At 34.2% G+C, this 22,627-nt stretch overlaps 1 protein-coding gene across 3 annotated transcripts in view; it reads right to left on the bottom strand.

Moving 5' to 3' along the window:
• LOC129944690 (serine/threonine-protein kinase tousled-like 1-B) overlaps positions 1-22,627 on the bottom strand; it is a 251,720-nt gene that overhangs the window by 226,373 nt on the left and 2,720 nt on the right. For 2 of the 3 annotated variants that reach the window (XM_056054300.1, XM_056054298.1), the window contains exon 2: positions 22,034-22,126. In XM_056054300.1, the coding sequence (XP_055910275.1) occupies positions 22,034-22,105 (72 nt within the window). In that variant the 5' untranslated portion in view covers positions 22,106-22,126. Of the gene's footprint in view, positions 1-22,033; positions 22,129-22,627 lie in introns of all 3 variants that reach the window. The other variant, XM_056054299.1, reaches the window with a different exon arrangement.

Genomic DNA, 22,627 nt, shown 5'->3' with positions numbered 1-22,627 from the left:
GTTTTCAGCCGATTAGCGTAAGGCGTGTTTTTTTCTTTTTATCAATACGAAAAATAACAGCAGTCACAATACAAATTTTTTTGGTTAAAATCTGTGATTTTTCTAGAACTTTCTCTAAATTTTGTGTTCTTAATTTGGCTTTTTTCTACTAGAAAAACATATTTTGGTATTGAAATGATCAAATTAATGATGAATTTTTATGATCAAAAATGTATTTTTTTTATTTTTAAAAAAATATTAATTTTGTTTGACGAAATTTAAATGTAAAATGTAAATGTATTTATACGCTCTTCATTTAGTTCCTGCCAAAAATATTTTTAAGACAATATTTAAAATAATTTTCGAAAAATATGTAATATGTATAAGTTAATCTAGATTTTTTGAGAAAAACTTATTTTGCTTGTTCATTTTTAAATCTTAAAATATAGGAAATATTTTTAAACAGACTTTTTGGAAAAAAAAAGTTCTAGGGACCCGTGCATTTTATATATTTTAAAATTTGTTTTCTGTTGAATATAAAAGATCTTACAAAATTAAATAAATCTATTATTGAAGTGAATTAACTTTGGATGCTCTAGAACTAATATTTAAACACGCATTTCAATAATATAAATGTCCAAAAAAACAGCAGAAATGACACTTTTGTTAAACTAATGGCTAATTGAAAAATATAATAAACGGGTCTATTGATATACAAGCTTTGAATCTCTTGAGATTTGAAGTGAAAAGAGATTCTGAAACGTGTAATTTGTGAGTGCCACACAAACGCTTCTTCCCAACTTATTTGTTTACCTTTATTTGTTTTAATTTATTTTTTGAGACATCATGGCTAAATCACAAACACGCTTTAGATTCGGCTTCGTCTGCGTTACGGTATTCCTGCTTCGAGGTTGCTTTGAATGACATTTCTATTATTTCATCCCTCCAAAGAGCAAATATTTTGTTTGTTGACATTCTTTTACAGCTGTTGAGCTGTCAGGCAAAGCAAATGTTTAGATAATTGAACTAGAGCTTCCGTTTGGAGTGACATTACATTACATTACGATTTTTTCCTTACGATTGTCAAACGAAACGTGAGGTCGAAGCTCCATTGTAATAGCATGCATTCAATTCCTATGGCTGAACTCGTAAACGTCAGGTGAAGCCGAAGCTGATGCGTGTTTGTGATTCAGCCATTATGTACTTAAAAGCACCTATTTGTTTAAATTCAAGAACCAAACATTTTTCTCTCTAGAATTTTTAAGTTTTGTTGACTCATTTAAGATCAAAATACGAGTAAGCAGACTGATAGCGATAGTAATTATAGACTCCTGAAAATTGAGTTCGAAAAAACTTTGTCAAAAAAAGTCCGACATTTCTTCATAGCAGATCGTCTCTCATTTTCTGGATTTTTTAATTTTTTAGCGTTCTTAGCATAAATAGTAATATGGATACAACAAACGTATATTTTATTTTTGGAAAGAAGCTACATTTCAAAACATTGTCTTACATTTCTGCGTAAAATGCAGCAAAAACCCTCAAAACTATTGTGTTTAAGCTCTTAAATATGGCATATTTAGAAAACGTTTGGCATCTTTAAACGCTTTCATATGTAGGGAGTCATACAAATTAAATAGTTAGACCATACTTTGCTGGACAATAGTGTTCTAAAATAATTTGATAACTAAAGTTGTCATTTTAGCATTACACATTGTTATTTAAATTTTGTTAGCCTACTTTACAAAAAATTAAAGAACATTTTTAAGCGGAGAGTAAATAGTCTGAATCCGCCCTTGTGAAGTTGTAAGGCGAAAATTTAAGAACAAATAAATTAATCCAAAATTAAGGTTTAAAAAATTGATTTGGAATCGAAGATAAATCAATTTATGATATTCGCAAAAAAAATTCAAATTCAATCAAAATAAAATAAAAAATAAAAATAGTTAGGTTTAATAACAGCGTTGTGGGGAATCGTTGAAATTAATTTTGACTTTGATAACTGCCAATTTTCAGAACTTAAAACAAGTTTTATTAAACCTTAAATTATGATAGTTCTTACTTAATTTTTTTTTATAATTCTCACAATTTAAATCTTAGATAAAGGTTTGATAAATGTAACTCAAACTCAGGGTTTAAGAAATAAGAACACATAAAGCCAATCCCTTGTAAAGTTCTTAAATAAATTCGAAACTCGATCTAATAACTCTTGGTTTATCTTTGAAACTTGGTTTAAAAGATATTTTGAACTCGAGTATTTTCATACTCTGTATAATTTCTTTTTTTTATTTCAATATTATTTTATATTATTCACTTTTAAAATGTTTTGGTTTAGTAACTTTTAAATTTAGTGCTCTTGTTGACTAGATCCTTAACGTTTTTGGATTTAAAACATAATTTCCGCGGGTAGAATGTTCATGGAACTTAAGGTTGCACATCATAACATAGGGCCAATTGATGCTTGTATGATGTTCCTATAAACAGGTCACAATGTTTTGGTTGGCTTACGGTGTTTGGGTGTAAAATGTTCATTGAAATGTATGTATGTCTGGTTTTCTTATTCGAAAAACATTATTTGAATTAATGAGCAAGCAACAAATTAAAGAATTTCTTTTAAATTTGACTATAAAGGTCACTCTTTTATAATACCCTACCTCATTGTAATTTGCAATGAAATATTGGCTTAGAACCCGAATCTATAACAACAAAACTTGCGTGAGGTAATACAATAAACATAAAGCTTGCATGGGGCGGACCTCGGCTCTGTAAGCTACTTGGTCGTGGTTTGTTCGTTCCAGTGACGGTAGTTTTTTCAATAAGTCGGGACCGAACAAAAGACTAAGGGCCTTACCAATAATCAAATTTAGTGACGACTTAAATATTTAAGTGGACTCTAAATAATGAACCATACCAATAATCAATTTAATAGTCAGCTTAACGCTAAACGTCACTCTAAAATTTAGAGTAGAGAAACGCGCGTTTAACTTCGTGATTAAGCCTAGTACATACTTGTGAACCATCTCGAGAACCCATACAAATTTCAGTTTTTGGTTCACTCGTGAACTTGCTTGTGAAGCTGAGTGGAGAAAAAAGTGGAGAGTTTTCGTTCACGGGCAATTCACGTGCAAAATGTACGGGAACTGTTGGTGAAGCTTTGACATTTGGTTTGTTCATGTTCACAACGTGTACTCACAAGTGTGTACCAGTGAGCAATGTCAAAAGTTCACTTTCTCCACTGGCGAACGTTCACTTCACGAGGAAGTATGTACTAGGCTTTAAGCCTAGTACATACTTGTAAACCATCTCGTGAACCCATACAAATTTCAGTTTTTGGTTCACCCGTGAACTTGCTCGTGAAGCTGAGTGGAGAACAAAGTGGAGAGTTTTCGTTCACGGGCAATTCACGTGCAAAATGTACGGGAACTGTTGGTGAAGCTGAAGTCAAATGTTCACAACGTGTACTCACAAGTGTGTACCAGTGAGCAATTCACTTCACTTTCTCCACTGGCGAACGTTCACTTCACGAGGAAGTATGTACTAGGCTTTAAGTGTAAACGTCATGTTTGTGCTGTCATTCTGACAGGTAGCAAAAGAAATTTTTCGTTTTTCTTTTATCTGTTTCAAATTTATTTTTGGCCGTGACCGTGACCGTGTGTTCATAAAAATAAACAAAATTAAAAAAAGGTAATTAAAATAAACAAATAGATTAATTTCTTTATTTAAATATATATGTATGTAAGTAACATTTCAATTTATTTCAGAGTAAATTGTTATGGCAACGAAGCGAAGTCGGTCCGTTAATTGGACACCAGCAATGAAGGAGTTGCTGGTTGAAGCAGTAAAGCCCTTTTCAATAACAGTGGAGAGTAAAATGAATGATGGGAAGACTCTCAAAGCCAAATTTGAAGCTTGGTAGAGCATTCAAGAAATGTTCAATGCCACTGGCTATTGCTTTACAGCAAAGCAAATAAGGGAATAATGGAATCGGATGAAAACGAAAGCAAGAAGCAAAATAAGTGCTTTCAGTCGGTCTCAGAAGGAAACTGGTGGGGGAACACCCCACCAGTTATGCTACCATTAACCTTAGAGGAGGTGCACCCCTCCAAATAAAAATAATCTTCTATTATTGTATCGTCCGAATCCATTTCAAACTTAATTTTAATCAAATGTTATTGTTTATGTTTGCAAATTTTCCTTATGTCAATTCAATGCTGTCTTGTTGACAGAGAATGTAGTAGATATTGTAATAGAAGGCTAATTAGTAAAAGACGTGTTTATTTTGGTTATTAGTATACACGAAAATTAACTCGCTGTTAAAATTTAACTCAACGATACCTAAACGTGTGTTTAGCGATTTATTATTGGTAAGGCCCTAAGTATTTGATGATCGGTTGGCAACCATTAAATATAATTAATTCCTCCCTTGTGGTAGCACAATCAAGTTGTTGTAGTATTCAAACCCTACTAATATTCTAGAAATGAGCCCGGTCATTGCTCACATGCTTAACTCATAAATAAGCATTATGACCTCTTGAAAGGGCAATTTTCCAAACAGACGGTTTGTATTCTTCAAACGGTCAAAATGCCTACTTTGTAATTATCTAATAATAAAATATCGAAGTACCCGTACCATGATGGTTAGTGCATTGGACTGTCATGCCAGAGGTCTTGGGTTCGATCACTGCCTATGCCGTCTAAAGTTTCTTTCACGGGTACTGCCTCTTGCGAGGAAATGAAAAATTCTCCAAGAGTAATTCTTGTCGTGCTTTTTCAAACAAGCCGTTCGGGTTCGGCTTAAGTGATTTTCCCCTTCATACCTGTTAACAATACTCGCACACAGGAATGGTTGAGAGTTGTAGCTCACTAGGACCTAGTTCTCAATGGACTGTTGTGCCACCCAATTTATTTATTTATTTTTTTAATAATAAAGTTAGTAGAAATAATGAAATATGAAACTTATTTTCATTGCACCTTATAAATTCTGGTGGTATAAAATAATTTAAAAAAAAATAACTTAAGTCAAATTATTTATAGAGGCAGAACTATTGTTAAACCTAGTTATAATTTCCTGTTATAAGGTTTAAAAATCAAAGTGTGTAGTTTTGTATGATGGAGTTTCGATGTTCCACCGAAATTTTTGAATAGTGAACCTTTTAATCTTTTTTTGGACTATTTCAATTCCTTTAGATTGAGTGTTATAAATAAAAAAGAGCATGAAACTTGCTATGGATACACTAAATTCATTGTGCTTAACAAAGTTAACTTAAGGGTCAAAAACTACATCAAAATCTTTCTTCTCCCTAACTCTTTCCAGAACTTGATTCTCAATTTTGTAATCAAAGATAATTACAAAAAAAAGGTGCGGCTTAAAGAAAAACATTGACATTTGACATTTATATATAATTGTTTTTTCTTGCACCACTGGGATAGTTTCGAAAAATCGCCTTGTAAGAGATGGCAGTCATCAATTTGTCCGATTGTATGCATCGGAAAAACTTTAATTGGCCGGGAAAATGTTGACTAAAATTGAGGAAAATACTAGGTAAATCATTTATAAAAACTAGGAAAAGAAAGGGTCCAAGATGGCTACCTTGGGGCACACCAGATAATACCAAAATTGGTTTTGAAAGAATCTCGTCAATGCAAACAAATTGAACTCGACCCTTAAGATAGGATTTCAACCATTTCAAAAAAAAAGAATGAAAAACAAAGTTTTTTAATTTCCTCATTAAAATAGAGTGACTAATTCTATCAAATGAAAAATCGGTATGAATTGCATCAATTTGATGTCCTTCTTTCAGATTATTTAAAATGAAATTGGAAAAACAAGAAAGATTAGTCGTTTTTAATCTTCCTGCAACGAAACCATGTTGGAGCGTCTTAAATCAAAGTCCTAGTACTTGAGAACTTGACGAAGAAAGGAGTTAAAACTCAAACGAATTCTTATTTTTTGATAAACCTAGTTTTAGAGATTATTGTAATGATAAAACATGCATCAGAACATCGTTTTATTAATCCGAGGCCTAGATTAAACATGTACAGTGACGAGTAAAAGTAGTCAAGTGTTCTTGCATATTTAACAAAAAAAAAAATTTCAAAACATAGATTTTTGAATTTCATTAACATTTTTTGAATTTTTCCTATTATGTTTTTTTTTTCAAATAGCAATTATTGTGTATAAGAAAAAAAATTCACACAAAAAATAATCCTCTTGTGGATTGAGCCCCTTATTCCACAAGTAATAGTTTGGATAATTATAAATGTTGGTAGTTCTTTGTAAATACAAGTTGACTTAAAAACGTTTAGTGAGGATTGCTGTCAAAATGACAAAAAAAAATGTAAAAATATAGTGGATCGCGCTTTTTTTTACTAAAAAGTGAATCATCGTGCGAAATATCAACACTATTAAAAATTTAGAAAACTTCTGTGCTCAACATCAGAATAAGCAAAAATATCGATGTCCCATCAATGAGAAAAGGACAGAAACGACTAGTTACTGACTTGAATGCTAGGAGAATAGAAAGTGAGTTTAGAAGTTGTGGATCCAAAACATCTAAGCAAGCAACTCAGGACAAGCCACTTAGTAAATGCACTGCAAAAAAAAACCTCTGCATCTGCTCTCAGCGAAAAATATTAAGGCCAGGTTAGCTTTTGCTAAAAAGCACAGACAATGGACCATAGACGAATGGAAAAAAGCCATTTGGTTCCACAAGAAGAGAGTCAATAGAAAATGAACTGATGGTAGAGCGTTTTATTGGTCTCCTAAAGAAGGACTTCAACAACATCAAGTTCAGAAGACAGTGAAATATGGAGGAGGTTTGGTGATGGCTTGGGCCGTTTCACGTAGAACTTATCAAACCTTTAGTAAAAATCGAAGTCATCATTAACAAAGAATATTATTGGGACATTTTGAAGACAAATTTGACACCTTTTACTGCATCAATAGGGTACAATGAGTGTGGAATAACTTTTCAGCACGACGGAGAACCCAAACACACTTAGAAAGTTGTCAAACAAAAGTTGAGAAATTAACAGTTTATGACCATGACATAGCCAGCATAAAGCCCTGACCTCAATCTAATAGAAAATGAATGGCCCATTGTGGAACGACGGTTGGGGCAGTACAAAAATCACTCATCGAATATTCAGAAGGTTGGTCAATGAATGGAGTTGGAATAGAGTCATATTCCAGAAGAACTTCTTTATAATTTGGTGGAAAGTATGCCTAAGCTTTGCTCACAAACAATTAAATATGGAATTATGAAATAAATACTAAAAAAGGAGCATTTTTTTAAACGTGCATAATTGGACAATTAAAAAAATTAATTAAATAATTTTTGTTCTGTATATACTTTTTTTTAAATTATAAATAATAAAAATAAGATTAATTATCTAAATACTGAAAAATAAAAAGATTTTAGTTTAATTTCAAACACTTAGTTTTAGTAAATTTTTCAAATAATTAAAAGCATTTGACCACTTTTGCTCGTCACTGTATGTTAAACTCATTACAATGGAATGAAAAAATATTGGACTTTTATATAAAGTTAGATATTATCCGAGACTTGTTACATGAAGTTGTAAATTGTTATTAGTAAATCAAGAAGCTTTGCAGTCTTTAACTTCTATAAGGCTTAAAAATCACTATAGTCATTAAAGTTCAAAATATACATATAAATGAGTTTTTCAGCATTTTTTTTTTCAAAAACTTGTTCCTTGTCAACCTACTTATTCATAATTCGAAATAATAAAATGACAAAGAAAAACCAAAACTCTCTTTGAAATATTATGTAAATACATCGAATTCAAAACGTCTTGAGTTTTCTCCTCTTCTAAAATATAAATAAAAAAACTTTAATATTAAAGGAGAAGAATAAAGCCACTGTGAAACATAACGAAGATGATAGAAAAAATGTCCTCTTTAAGTTTTCCAGCAACATATTCAATCGGTTCGGTTCGGTACAGCGAAGGACGGACGCACGGTGTGTTGTTGGTGGTTGTTGGCGTTGGGATCCAATGATGGTGGTTGGTTGAATTTCAAATGTTATTTGGGAAAATCAATAAATTCATGTATACGAGCACTCCACCGTCGTCGTCGTCGTCGTCGTCGTCGTCATCGTCCTCGTCCTCGTCCTCATCGTTGATTTTCAGGGAGGAGATCTCATTCCTATTGTAGGTACTACTTATACTATACGAGTATATGCGGAACTAAAGGATTTTATTTGTTCACTCAGTTTGATAGCAGTTTCCGCCCGGGACCGCCTGTCGCCCGCCACCTACCACCCACCACCCATCACCCACTCTCTTATACATTATACCATGATAAGATAGTGGATGTTGTTGTTGATTTGTATATAGCTATGCATGTAGGTAGGTAGGACAAATATTTAAGTACACATGTACTGTACCTACACACTTTTCTTCTCCTTTTTTCCTTTTCCAAGGAAGTATTAATAAAGAGGAATGACAGCCAAAGAGATGATGTTATGTAATCGCGAAATTTAATAAGAAAACATCTAGTACGTTATTTTTTCCATCTCATCCTTTCACTGTTTCCAGGAAGGAAATTGATGCGGTATCGTATAGTTCTTCTCAATAAAAAAAAAAGCCCAGGACAGAATATAATCCTTCGAGGTGCGTACGAAAGGTAGGTACCAACCTACGCTACGTGCGAGAGCGAGATTAAGTGACTTATATGTATATAGAAGCTAGATAGGTATATGCACTTATTTATATTTTTTCCACATAGATAGGTAAGGTAAGGTAAGGTATGCACTTTGGATGGCAAAAGCAGGTGTGGAAAATTCTAGAGCTTCAAGGAAGATGCAACCAACATAATACCTTCTCTATGTAAACATATATATCCATGTTTGTATGTCTGGAATGTTCCAAAACTCGGATGTACTGTACACAGGGAGGAGTATAAATCCCATTTCAAATAACATTTTGTTGTTATGTTTTAGGTAACAACAAACAGCATCAGAGCCGCCTTTAATTTGTATGTATTTAGGTATGTATCAACAGGACAGGATGCGTGGTGCGAGTATATGGCATGGTCGGATGTTGAGATTCTGGTATTGCAAAGTTTACAAGAGCAGGTACCCTTGTTCGTCCGTCCGGATGAAAGAAATAAAGTAATGGTGCTATAAAAAAAAGTCCTTCTGTTGAAGAAGACTAATGTAAAACAACGACAAAGAACCTAACTACTGAATGTTATGAGAATAGTTGCCTATGTGTTAAATAAAAGCTTAAAAACATTGAATTGAGGGTTGTTTTACCAAAAGTTTTAATACTTACATAATAAAACAGTGTTTGTACTGAAACTAGTTTATGCTTTTGTATTATACCATTGGGAAAAATTATTTCTATAATTTAGAATTTTCACCTTGGTGTGGACTTGGACATTGGAGGATTCGTTCCTGAGAAAATATGGACTTGACAACTTTGAACCTTCAAAAAACCAAACTGTTAATGTCAAAACATTATCTGAATACAACCTTTATATTATAGTTCATTTAGGAAGAAATTCAACAAACAATCATTGAAAGAATAAGATACTTTATTTTCATAGAGGTTTCTCTTTGAAACTTTAGTTTCGTCAGTCAAGTTCTTTTTATTAAAGTTACTCCTAAGACACTCAAGGAGCCAATTTTCTGTGACTTCAATTATATTCAAAGAAATGTATGTCTTTATTTGTAAAAGGCCATTCATATCTTGGTTTTAAGTAGGCAATTCTGTCATTTGACACCTGTCAAACTCAGCTGTCATGTAAAGTGTCATAATAGCAGTGGAAAGTTTGCTAATTATAATAATTATTAAAAATCACTAGAAAACTACTACTACTAAACAAAAAAGATGGAGATACGCTAAACACGCCCCCCACAGAAGCCCCTTCAGCGGAGGGAAACGCTTCATTGGCAACAAAAATGGAAGTCGATGCAACACCAGAAGTGGAACCATCGACATCCACAGCCCCAAATGAGCCATCCGACGTGGATGCTAAAACTACAATCGACAGTAACTCCGACATGGAGACTGAAGACGCCACCTTAGGCATCACCCGGAGTGAGGAAGACCTGCTTAGGTCCTCCTCAGACGAGGAAAACGCCGACAAAACAGTGGTGGAGGTTGATCTGACTAAAAGTAGCAATGCTGTGATTAGTACAGATTAATCTGCTCCATCACGACTGCATATGAACAAGGAAGACATCGTCTTAATACAGGAGCCGTGGGTCTCAAACTCCATCATCAGAGGTCTCAGGACTCCTGGCTATAAAATATTGTATGCATCGGAGAAAGGTGAACCAAGGTCATGCATATTTTTACTCCCCAATTACAGCGACAAGGACACCACCACCGCTGTCCTAACAACGGATAAAGCCACCTATTGGCTCATATCCTCCTACCTCGGCCACGACAGCCCAATTCCAGGAAACACCTTGAGGAAGGCAATTGCGGACGCGCAATCGGAAAAAGTTGGTTTCCTAATTGGTTCAGACGCTAACGCCCATCACACGGTATGGGGTAGCTCTGATATAAATGAGAGAGGTGAGTACTTATTTGATTATTTACTAAGCACTAACCTACTCATAAGTAATATTGGTAATGAACCCACTTTTGTAACCAAGAATAGGAAAGAGGCACTTACCTCTGACTCGATCCACAATATGATTTCAAACTGTCTCAAAAGAGAATTCCTTCTCTGACCACAAATACATTCAGTTTGAGCTCAAAGATGTAGCAAATACATCTACGGGATTTCGAAATCACCGGAATACAAACTGGGAGCGTTATAGGGAAGTACTAGCACAACTGCTTAATCACAACCTTCTTAAAAGCTCCTCCAGTAAAGATGAACTAGACCTTTCTGTAAATCACCTCACCGAAGCCTTAAATGAATCCATGAGAACTTCATGCCCTGTAACCATTTTAAAGGGTAAAAAGAAACCTCATTGGTGGCATAAAGAACTAGAACCATTCAGAAAGAGATGTCGCAAACTCTTTAACAGATCTAAGTACACTAGATCTCCTTCTGACTGGGACTTATACAAACAAGCTCTAAAGCAATATAAAAAGAATTAAGAAAGACTAAGAGGTCTTCTTGGAGAAATTTTTGTGGTAAAATAGAAAATACTTCAGAAGCCTCAAGACTCAGGAAAATTCTCTCAAAAAGTCCAACAATACCCAGTGCTTTAAAGACAGAAGCAGGCACGTGGACTATGACAGATGAAGAATCTCTTAATCTGTTATTAGACACCCACTTTTCAGGTAAGTCTAACATAATCAATGACTTAACATCAGAGTCTTTAGCTTATACAAGCGATTTAGTTGATCTAATAACGCTTTGATCCATATACATCTCCAGGACCAGACGGAATCATTCCGGCCAAACTACAAAAATGCTTAGGCATGATTATTCCACCATTGGAAATCATTCTGACAAGCTGTGTAAGGTTGAGATATATTCCCAAAGCCTGGAGAATGGCAAAAGCAGTCTTCATTCCCAAAGCAGGGAAACTCTCACACGTTAACCCTAAAGATCTACGACCAATCAGCCTATCATCCTTCCTTCTTAAAACTTTGGAAAGATGGATTAAAATTTATATCAGACATAATTTAAAACCATGTCTCATTTCCACAGCACAGGACAATAATTTCTAACATGAGAAGTCTTACTACCACCAGATCGGTGAATCGAGGCACTCCCCAAGGTGGAGTCCTTTCGCCTCTTTTATGGAACATGGTAGTAAACGACCTACTTACAGCATTGGAAGCAGAGGGTTTTAAGGTGATTGCCTATGGTGACGACGTTGCGATATCCGTATCTGGGAAGCACCCACAAGTTCTCTCGGAACTCCTAAAAAATGCCCAAAACAGGCTAACTAAATGGATTTAGCAATGTGGATTGGACGTCAACCCACACAAAACAGAATTAATACTCTTTTCGAGAAGATATAAAATTCCTCAGATTAGCCCACCCAAGATTAGATGAATACCATTAAGCTTTTCCGATCAAGCTAAATATTCAGGCCTCATTTTAGACAAAAAACTAAATTGGAAGGCAAATATTGATGAAAGAGTCAAAAAGGCTACTGGAGCGCTTTTTACTTGTAAAAAGGCCATAGGATCAAAATGGGGCTTCTCCCCAAAAATAACCCACTGGCTATACACTTCGGTAATCAGGACGATACTCATTTATGGAGCCGTCGTATGGTGGACCGCATTGGACAAGATGGTAAATCTAAATAAGCTCATCAAAGTCCAGCGGTCAGCAGGTATGTGCATCACAGGAGCATTTCCCTCAACACCAACCGCAGCACTGGAAGTGCTTTTAAACCCAACACCTCTTGACATTTGACATCTTGAATCTCAGTCTATCTTATAGACTTCCCAATCAATGTAGTGTATTCCAGGCAGAAGTAATGGCGATTAAAGAAGCACTATCCTGGCTCAAAGAAAACGTTATATCTTGCAAGGATATACGAATATTCTCAGACAGCCAAGCAGCTCTTAAATCTCTCGCGTCTGTCTTCACAAACTCTCAAACAGTCCACGATTGTCGATCATCTCTGAATGAGATGACGGAACAGTTTAACATTTGGGAGCCGGGCCACAGAGACAATCCGAGAAATTGCAAAGCCGATGAGCTCGCCAAAAACGGAACACTTCTGCCTTATGTTAGATAAAAACCTAACATAGGAACACCAATTGCTACATGCAAATATCTTCTCAAGCAATATGCTCTACAATCAACAAATGCTAGATGGTCACAAAGTACCACCTGCCTAGCAACCAAGCAAATATGGCCAAGTATTGACTTAAAACGGTCAAAAAGCTTGATATCACTGAGCAGACAAAGTATAAGCTCTACAATTGGAGTAATAACGGGACACTGCCTCATAGGAAGACATGCTCTGAGGCTAGGGGTCTACACAAATGACTTCGGTAGAAGCTGCATGGACGAGGAGGAAGAGGAAACAGTCCAACACCTTCTATATACATGTCCAGCACTATCCATTACTTTCTCGGTAATCCCTTCTTCGATAACACCAGTGAACTGGCAACGATTGACACAAAACGTCTCTCTAACTTTATTAAAGGTACAAAATGGTTTGTTTAAATTCATTACTCTCCCATGAGTAACTTCATTAGTGGTATCACAATGGACCCTTGAGGTCTACGTGTGTCAATGACATCTGGACAGCCACTCCAACCTAACCTAACCTACTACTACTACTTCATTACGTTATAACTATGGTCATCATAATCGCCCAGCAAGCAATTCTAAAAAATAAAGTGGAAGTGTTACATACAACTCATCGTAATGTACAGTGGTCGGCATAACTATTTTGACAGATGTACATCTCTCGCTCTTGTGACAATAATTTATAACGGTTAAAGTTTGAAGAGAGCAAATCGATAACACATGAGAGTCATTTCAAACTCAGTCATTTGTATGGTGTTCTGCTTCAAAGCCGCTCTTCTTGTATTTAAAGTTCTATTTTCTGAGTGACAAAACTATTTTGACGGATGTTCTTCTGTATGGTTGATATGTTAAAATAATTTTTTTTTACAAATTTAAAGCATATATCAAAAAGTTGAATTCATTAAGTCTCCGATTTGTGCAAAAATGGTTAAAGCAAAAATGGCAGAACTAAGTATTGAGGTTAGAGCATCTATTGGCGCAAGATTTAATTCCGGCGTGTCTATTAAACAAATATGCAGAGAACTGAAGTTTTATGGACTGAAGAAAGTTCCTTTGAGTTTCATGGATCACCTAAAAGGAAATCTGTTGGAATGTGGGAAGAAATACATAAAAAGTTTGCTCCAGTCTTGCAGACCATGTCCCATGATGGTGGATCAGCAATGTTTTGGGAATGCAATTTTGCAAGCGTCGTGGGGACCTAGTCCTAATCGATGGCTCCATGAACCAAAGCAAATATTTAGATGTGTTATATGAGAACGCATTTCCATCTGGCGATAGACTCATTGGAAACTCTTTCATTTTTCAACAAGATAATGCGAAGCAAAATGATCACCTAGTTTCTGAATGACATTGGGTTGGAAACCCTCAACTGACCACCCCAAAGCCCTGACTTAAATGTCATAAAAAATGTATGGGCTTATATAACAGGAAAGAGGAATTCATCATTGAGTCGCAGAAAGAGATGAGACTATTTTTGAGGTGAAAACTCTTTGGGAAGAAATAACTCAAGAAATGCTCCAGAAACTTGTAGAATCAGTCCCAAGACGACATCAAAAAGTCATAGATGCTAAAGGAGGCTACATTTTCTACCAATTTATCATTAATTTAGTTTTAAGTTCTACAAATTGTATTTTTTTTTTAAGTTAAAATAAAACTGTCAAAATAATTGTGCCATAACAAAAAGAGATTTTTATTTACTAATTAAATTGATTATAATAAAATAAATTTGCCATCAAATTATCCATTGCCTAAGGTTCAATTCCTATTTCAGTTTTGCCAAAAAAAATCTTTTAAATATCAAAATAACAAGATATTCACTCTGTCGAAATAGTTAAAATAGTTATGCCGATCACTGTATGTACAGTGACTGCCATTAATATTCGGTTTTTGTTAATTTTTTTTTACTTCGACTTGGTGTTTAAAAATAAAATATATACAACTATTTCTTGCTTGTGAAAAAAAAATATTATTTCTTATTAAATGGTATAATTTTTGGTTACCAAACTAAAAGCTAAACAAAGAAAAAAAAATAGAAAAGAAACAAAACTTTAAAAAAAAACATAATTCATTAATATTCGGTTTTTTTCTAAAAACACAAATGCATCGTTAAGAAATTCATTTTTTAAGAAATGATTTAATATTTTGTCGGATAACCTTGATTGGATATGACTCCTTGAAGTCTTTGAGGCATGTTTTTATAATTTTGGAAAGATATTCAACACTAATCTTGTTCCATTCTTCTTGGAGTCGAATTTTAAGTCCACTTATTGAAGTAACGGGGTTTTCACGAACTCTTCGATCCAATTCATCTCACAAATTTTCAATGGGGTTTAAGTCTGGGGATTGCGCAGGCGTTTGGATAACTTTTGGACAGTTATAGAGTAGCCACTCTCTAACAACATGAGCCTTATGTTTCGGATCGTTGTCCTGGTAAAACTTGAAACTGCGCAAAACACCCATTCTCTCAGCACTTTGTCTCAAATTTCCTCTCAAAATTCTCAAATATTGTTCTTTGTTCATAATGCCGTCGATGAAAACAAGGTTACCCATGCCTTTTGCAGATATGCAACCCCAAACCATGACGTGCCCGCCGCCATGTTTGACAGTTGGTTTTAAATTTCGTTAGGTTTCCGCCAAACCATAACCCTTCCGTCTGAACCAAAGAGATTAAACTTACTCTCGTCGGCAAAAATAACGTCGTCCCACGTCGTTGCATCCTTTTCTCGAATTTTCCTGTTGCGCATATTAATGAAGGGCTTCTTTCGGGCAACACGACCATTGTAGCCATATGCTTTGATGGTACGACGAATGGTTGATGCAGATATTTGTTTTTGCATTCAATTCTGACTTCTTCAACTATTTTTGGGGCACTTAAACGAGGATTAGCTTTGCTCTTTCGTACTATAAGCCGTTCTTCTTTCGCCGAAAGTTTTTTTGGTTCTGCTTCTTTGGCTCGATTCTTCCTTCATTTTTGTATCTCCGGACTATATCCCCGACAGTGTTTGAATTCATGTTTAATAAAAGTTTCACCTTTTTCGTGTTGAATGATCACAAGTTTTCTTGTTTCAAGACTCGAATTTTGTCCTTTACGACCCATGTTTTATTTATTGAATAATTCTATAATGTTTGACTTTTAATTACTTTACAAATGTACGCAGAAAACCTACAGACTAGTTTGGTTTAATTTTACATTAAAAAAAAAGTCTAGTCTTAAGAAATGTCAAAACAGAGGTAGCAGAGGAAGAAAAAACCGAATATTAATGGAGCGTTTACATTCAGCCTTTATGCATTTACATCTAATAATCTTAGCGGAGGATGGTAAATGGCGGATAATTTTTGATAAATTATAAAGAATATATTCATTCATAAATAAAATAAACAAATATTAATATTTATAATAATGTTTATAAGTGGAAAATATGAAAAAAGAAATTGCATGATAAAAACCGAATATTAATGACACTCACTGTACATACGTTCGGTCGGAAATATTGTTGCTGAAAGTGTTGCTGATGATTCCAAATTATCGATACTCCGGCGTACATAGTACACCTCCTCTTTGGCTTATGAAAGAAAATCACATGACGAATTATGTCTAATTGCTTGAAGTCTCTTAGATGCGTAAATTTACATTTTGGAGACGTCAATTTAAGACCAACATTAGGTGATTTAAAAGAATAATTACTCAAGTTATGACAGAAATACCACCAGAAATGTATTAACAAGTTGTTAAAAATGATGTCAAATGATTCGTATGCGGTGAATCTATCTGTAGCTTAATAATGAAGTTAATTTTTCATCAAAAACATATCTTTGATTTATTTAGCTTTCGAAACCACAAAAAGAATGACCCAGCATGTGTCTTTATGTGAATATTATTGATTTTTTTAAGGTCACTTTTAAAAAGGGTAACATCGGCTTAAGTGATTGGTGGTAAATGATGATGATAGTAATATGTGCGAGGTAAATAGCTACCTAAACAAAAATGTGATAAATAGGTTTACCGGGCGCTTTTAAAAATGCTACAAAATTCTCGTGTCTTTTTTTATTCGATTTGAGACTTAAAGAGCTTTAGAATTAATAAAGAAAAGTTGGTACAGAACCAAATCTACTAATTGATCATATTGCTTCTAAAACTGAAATTCCCATCAATGATATAAAGTGCTTCAAGTTAGTGAAACCCGACTCTGACCTATCTAATTTGAAATATGTTAATTTTAAAATAAATGTTCCATCTAACATGCTTTCTATTGCCATGGATCAAAAGCTTTGGCCTAGATCTGTCCAAATTATAAACGAAGCGACACCGGGGAATACCGAAACAACGTAAATCCGGTATATCTAGTACCTCCTGTTTCCCATTCTGCTTTACCTTATAACATAAATAACTTTTGTATATATTACCAAAACGTTGGTGGTTTACGAACAAATATTAATAACCTTCGCCTAAATACATTATCATGCCAATACGAAATCCTAACGTTTACTGAAACTTGGCTTAATAATAAATTTCATAATTCTGAACTTTTTGATACTAATAATTATTCAGTCTAGCGCAAAGACAGATGTTTAGAAAAAACAAATATAACAAGAGGTGGCGGTGTAATGATTGCTGTTAGCTCATCATTCTCCTGCTTCGAAATTAATAATTATGAGCTCTTGGATGCATATAATTTATTGCTGGGGACAATTAAAGAAGCAATAAACTTGTTTGGACCTAAAGTCGTTGTCTTTAATAATTCAAAGCCGCTTTGGTGGAATAAACGTTTATCAAACTTAAATAACCAACAAAATAAATCGTATAAATTATATCGAAATTCCGTCAATGATATTGCACTCCAGAGTAACTATCTACGTCTTCAAAAAAAATCCGATTTTTTACATAAATTTTTGTACAAAGATTATCTGTGTCGTACTGAATCTTGCTTGAAACAAAATAGTAAACATTTTTGGTCGTACATAAAGAACAAAAAATGCTCTAACGGGATACCAAATTGCATGCAGTATTTAGGGACTACATCAACTAACATTAATACCATATGCAACCTCTTTGCAAATTTTTTTCAATCGGTTTACTCCCCTCAATATGTTCCTCAAAATTATTCATCAGGTATAAGTGATAATTCCATCAATATAGGCAGCTTAAACATAAGCTGCAAAGATGTTGAGTCAGCTCTAAGGGATCTCAATGATGATAGTCAACCAGGATCTGATGGCATTCCACCAATTGTATTGAAAAACTGTGCTGTTGCTCTTTCAGGGCCATTAACTCTACTGTTCAATGTTTCTCTCGAAAAGGGATTTTTTCTTGACGATTGGAAAATTTCCTATATTATTCCTATCCATAAATCTGGCTCTAAACAGGATGTTTCTAATTACCGTCCTAAAAGTAAATTGTCTACGATTCCAAAAATGTTCGAGAAAATAGTTTATGATAAACTAACCTTTATTCTCAAAGAAACATTTGCGCCATCTCAGCATGGATTTATAGCCGGAAGATCCACTACTACCTACCTATCTATTTTTTGTAACCAAATTACTAGAAATCTCGAAAATGGTTTTCAAACTAATTTAGTCTTTACGGACTTTTCGAAGGCTTTCGATAGGGTCAACCATTTTATACTATTACAAAAGATGGAATCTATTGGATTCCATTCTAATAGTTTAAAATGGGTCGCGTCCTATCTCATAGGTTAATGATTTACTTTCTGAAGTGATTCATGTAACTTCTGGTGTTCCTCAAGGAAGTCACTTGGGACCCCTTCTATTCCTGATATTAATCAATGACATACCAACGGTTATCAACAATTCTCTCTGCCTAATGTTTGCGGATGATATCAAAATTTTCCGCTGTATCAAATCCTTGGACGATTGTCTTTTACTTCAAAGTGACCTTGAGCGCTTATCTGTTTGGTGCACTGCTAACCAGCTTTTCTTAAATGTTTCTAAATGCCAATCTTTATCTTTCTCTCGTAGTCTTAGTCCAATTTGTTTTGAATACGAAATAAATAAAACAAAACTTACTAAGCTTAAAGAAAAGAAAGACCTAGGTGTAATATTTGATTACAAACTAAACTTCAACTCCCATATTGATTTTGTTGTTGCTAAAGCAAATACTATGCTAGGGTTTGTGGTTCGCAACTCAAAAGAGTTTAAAGATCCATTTACCCTTCGGTCATTATTTTATGCTTATGTGAGATCTTCCCTAGAATACTGCTCAGTAATTTGGAATCCTTTTTATAAAGCGGTGAGTAAGCGGCTTGTAGCTCTGTTCACATTGGGACTGAAAAATCATACTTGTTTGAAAATGAAGTATCAGAAGAACTTATATTGGTTTTAATTTGATTGAAGTTCTTAATAGTTTTCTTGGCATGTTCCTCTTCCTCAAGAAAAATAGAACACACATTTAATATTTTCTCAATTCACTTTCGCAATATCAATTTTTATTTCAATTGATGCGTTCTGATAATCGTCAATCGGTCGTGGCTAGTTTACCAACATATGCTCGAAACCCGATACGACGTCTTGTCCTGGTTACCTACGCTGAAGCCTACCATTGAATGTACAACAGAGGACTTTCGAGCCGCTTCCTCTTCTTTTAAAATAACAATAATTTTTATTTTATACAATCAATGCACATGCTGGAGACGCTTGTTGGTTGAGGCCCAGGTCCGCCCCGGACTGTAGCGCCACCTTAAGTAAGTAAGTAATGCACAACTTTCAAAATCCATAACTTTCGCAACTTGGCTTTTGATATCTATTTTATATTCAAAAACCCTTAACATGCCTAACTTCAAACTAAAACCAATTTACCATCGTCAAGAGAGCTAAAGTTGAACAGAAACAAAAACTAAAACAGATCATCCCATTTCTTTGCAACATTTCAAAATATGTCTTTCAATCTGGATCGAAAGATCTAAAGAAATAAAAAAGTTTGTTTTTGTTTTTAATTGCATTTATAATATACTTTGTTTTATTTATTTATTTATACATTTATATAGCTTATTTATTAGATGTACATAATTTCATTTTTGTTTTTCATTTCTGAGTAGATACAAATAAATATAATTTATTGATTTTCAAAAACATTGTCATAGTATACGCCATTTTTTGAGTATGCATTAATATTATCAAAATATTCATTAATTAAATATATAAATTCCATAAAATGTGAAAGATATTTTAAGCAACAAATATTAGTTTTTGTTTGTGCAATAAGCCAAGTATAATTAAAAAAGTAAGTCTTATTAAGTTCTAAACTATAAACATATAATTTTTTTCATTGATATTTAAATATTTGATACTTAAATTTAATTTTTAAAATTTTTTAAAATGGCACAAAAATGTAAAACGTGCGTTTTTGAGTATGTAATTTATTTTATAATGAGAACAATTTATTTTTTGTATTTTTAAACTTAAAATTAATATTGATAATTTCAATGGACAAAGTCATTTTTGTAAACGAGATCTTTCTTAATTTAAGTTTTAAATAAAAAAATTAAAAAAAAAAAATAATACTGAAAAATATTTTTGAAACATACAAAAAGAGTTTTATTATTTTTAAAATGGCATTTTTATAGCTTTTTACTTTGTTCCACTATTCAGTTTTGGTAATTTGGAGCAAATCACCATGTCGCCTCATATTGTCAAGCAATTCCGAGTGTTTTTGAGTCACATGGCTGGCCAATGATGCAGTATCTTGGTGAACACTGCCACAAACTATGCACAGCAAGGTTTGATCCTCTGTTTTGACATTTGTCAACGCACGTCGATTACCCTGCGATGATGGTGTGAATGAGTGCACTCTCATGTGTACACTAAGGCTTGATGCTTGGGTAAATGATTTGTCGCATACTTTACATTGAAATGGCTTTTCGCCCGTGTGGATGCGCATGTGAATGTTAAGGCTCCCAGATTGCGTGAAGGATCTTTCACATATGGAACACGTGAACGGTTTCTCGCCCATGTGGGCCTTCATATGCTGCACCAGCTCGCTGGAACTCTTGTATGCTGTACGACAAATCGAACACTGATACACCAGATCGTAGGAATGAAGTCGCATATGCTCTGACAGGAGACTAGAATGTTTGAAGACTTTGTCACATTCTGTACAAGGATGTGTTTCGTCGTCTGTGTGGGACTTGATGTGCAAAAGCAAACTGCTCGAGTTCACGAAACCCTTATCGCATAGGTTACACTGATGAGGTTTTTTGACTGAATGTGATTTTATGTGCACCATTAGGCTACTGGACTGGGTGAATGCTTTTGGACACAGTTCACATTTATAAGGCTTTTCGCCACTGTGAATGCGAATGTGAGTATTAAGGCTGCCGATGTGAGTAAATGTCTTTTGACAAATCGAACATTGAAATGGTTTATTGGTTATGTGCGAACGAACATGCTTGGCTAGATCGCCAGCGTTCGGAAATGATGCCTCGCAATGGGAACACTGGAAGGACATACTTCCCATTTGCATCATTGGTAAATCTGAATTGGAATTGTTTCTACCTTCAGATTGTATTGTCACTAATTCATTATTCAAAGGCATAGTTGTTTGGGAATTACTTGAATTATCATCTTCATCCATCGCAGAATGCTCTTCATCGTCCTCCTCTTCGTCGTCATCATCATCGTCGTCGTCGTCGTCATCATCGTCATCATCATCATCCTCGTCATCGTCGTCGTCATGGTCTGAATCATCATTTAAGTCTATAAGATCACACACCGGCTCCATGGCTGTGGAATAGTCAAATGGCTCTTCCTCGTCCTCATCGGACATTGGTTCATCTTGATCGGTGTAATCTTCTGCTTTCAGTTCCACACCCAAATGACATGAGTTCATATGCTGATAGAGATTGCCAGGATGAACAAAATAGGCGCGACAACACATGCAATGAAATGTCAAATCTGGCTTTGTTCTTTGCAATGGCTCTTCTTTTTTGCCATTTATAACCGGAGTTATTGTAAGCGGAAGATTTAGATTGGGATTCTCCATTATTATAATTTTTTTTAGAATGTTTTACGTTTGTGTTTTCTTATTCACTTTTAAACTAAAACTGCATTTACTTGTTTTTTTTTTACAATAACTTGCAACTAGAATAATTTCGTATTTTTAATTAAACTTGTATGTACGGTTAAATTTTTAGTATGGCGAACTAAGGAACAGGGTTAATTTATGAATCGCATGATTTCAATTTTTAAGAGTCTGGTGTATTCAGTGTTTGTCCCAACCCCCAACAGAGTAGATATGACGGCAAATTCACAAAGTCTGCGCAAAAGCCAAAGACAGTGAAAATATTCACAAAAATATAATTTTTCTGTTTTGTTTCTTTTTTCTGTTTGTGTACTTACCCTTGCTCCAATGAACCGAGCCTCCAATAATTCCTGCTTACGGGGGTCTATTGCGGCTTGAAATTGGTCCATTTTTAGATTTTACAATTTTAGCTGTAAGAAAACGAGAAAATGGCTAAATTAATAAAATGTGTAGGAGTGAGAATAAATGAAAGATTTCTATTTCGATAATGCTTGTCTTTAATTTTTGTTTTTTATTTGAGTGCTCAAATTTTTAAAATATTTGAATTTAAATTTTTTTAAATAATTTTTGAGGCTTAATTTAACACTTTAAATAATCCAGACCTTTCCAGATTGATATTAATTGATTTATATATAACACAAAATCCATTGATCCACAGTAGAATCGCTGCTGAATTGGCTACAAAAAAGGCATAGCGATTGAAACAATGATTCAAAGAAGTTTAAATGGGTTATTAATAACGCTTATGCAGCCCCCAGTTTCTAAAAAATAAAAATCACTTTCAACTAGCAGTCTAAATGTTTAAAAAAACATGCTTTTTGAGACTTCACGATTGTACTATAATGAAATTTAAGGGTATTTCTTTAAAAAGATATGAAATCCCGAACTAGTTCTTATAGCACTTAATTCTA

The sequence above is a fragment of the Eupeodes corollae genome, chromosome 2, assembly GCF_945859685.1.
Source record: "Eupeodes corollae chromosome 2, idEupCoro1.1, whole genome shotgun sequence".
NCBI lineage: Eukaryota > Metazoa > Arthropoda > Insecta > Diptera > Syrphidae > Eupeodes > Eupeodes corollae.
The sequence above is the reverse complement of the archived record's forward strand: the minus strand, read 5'-3'. Positions and strand labels throughout refer to the sequence as shown.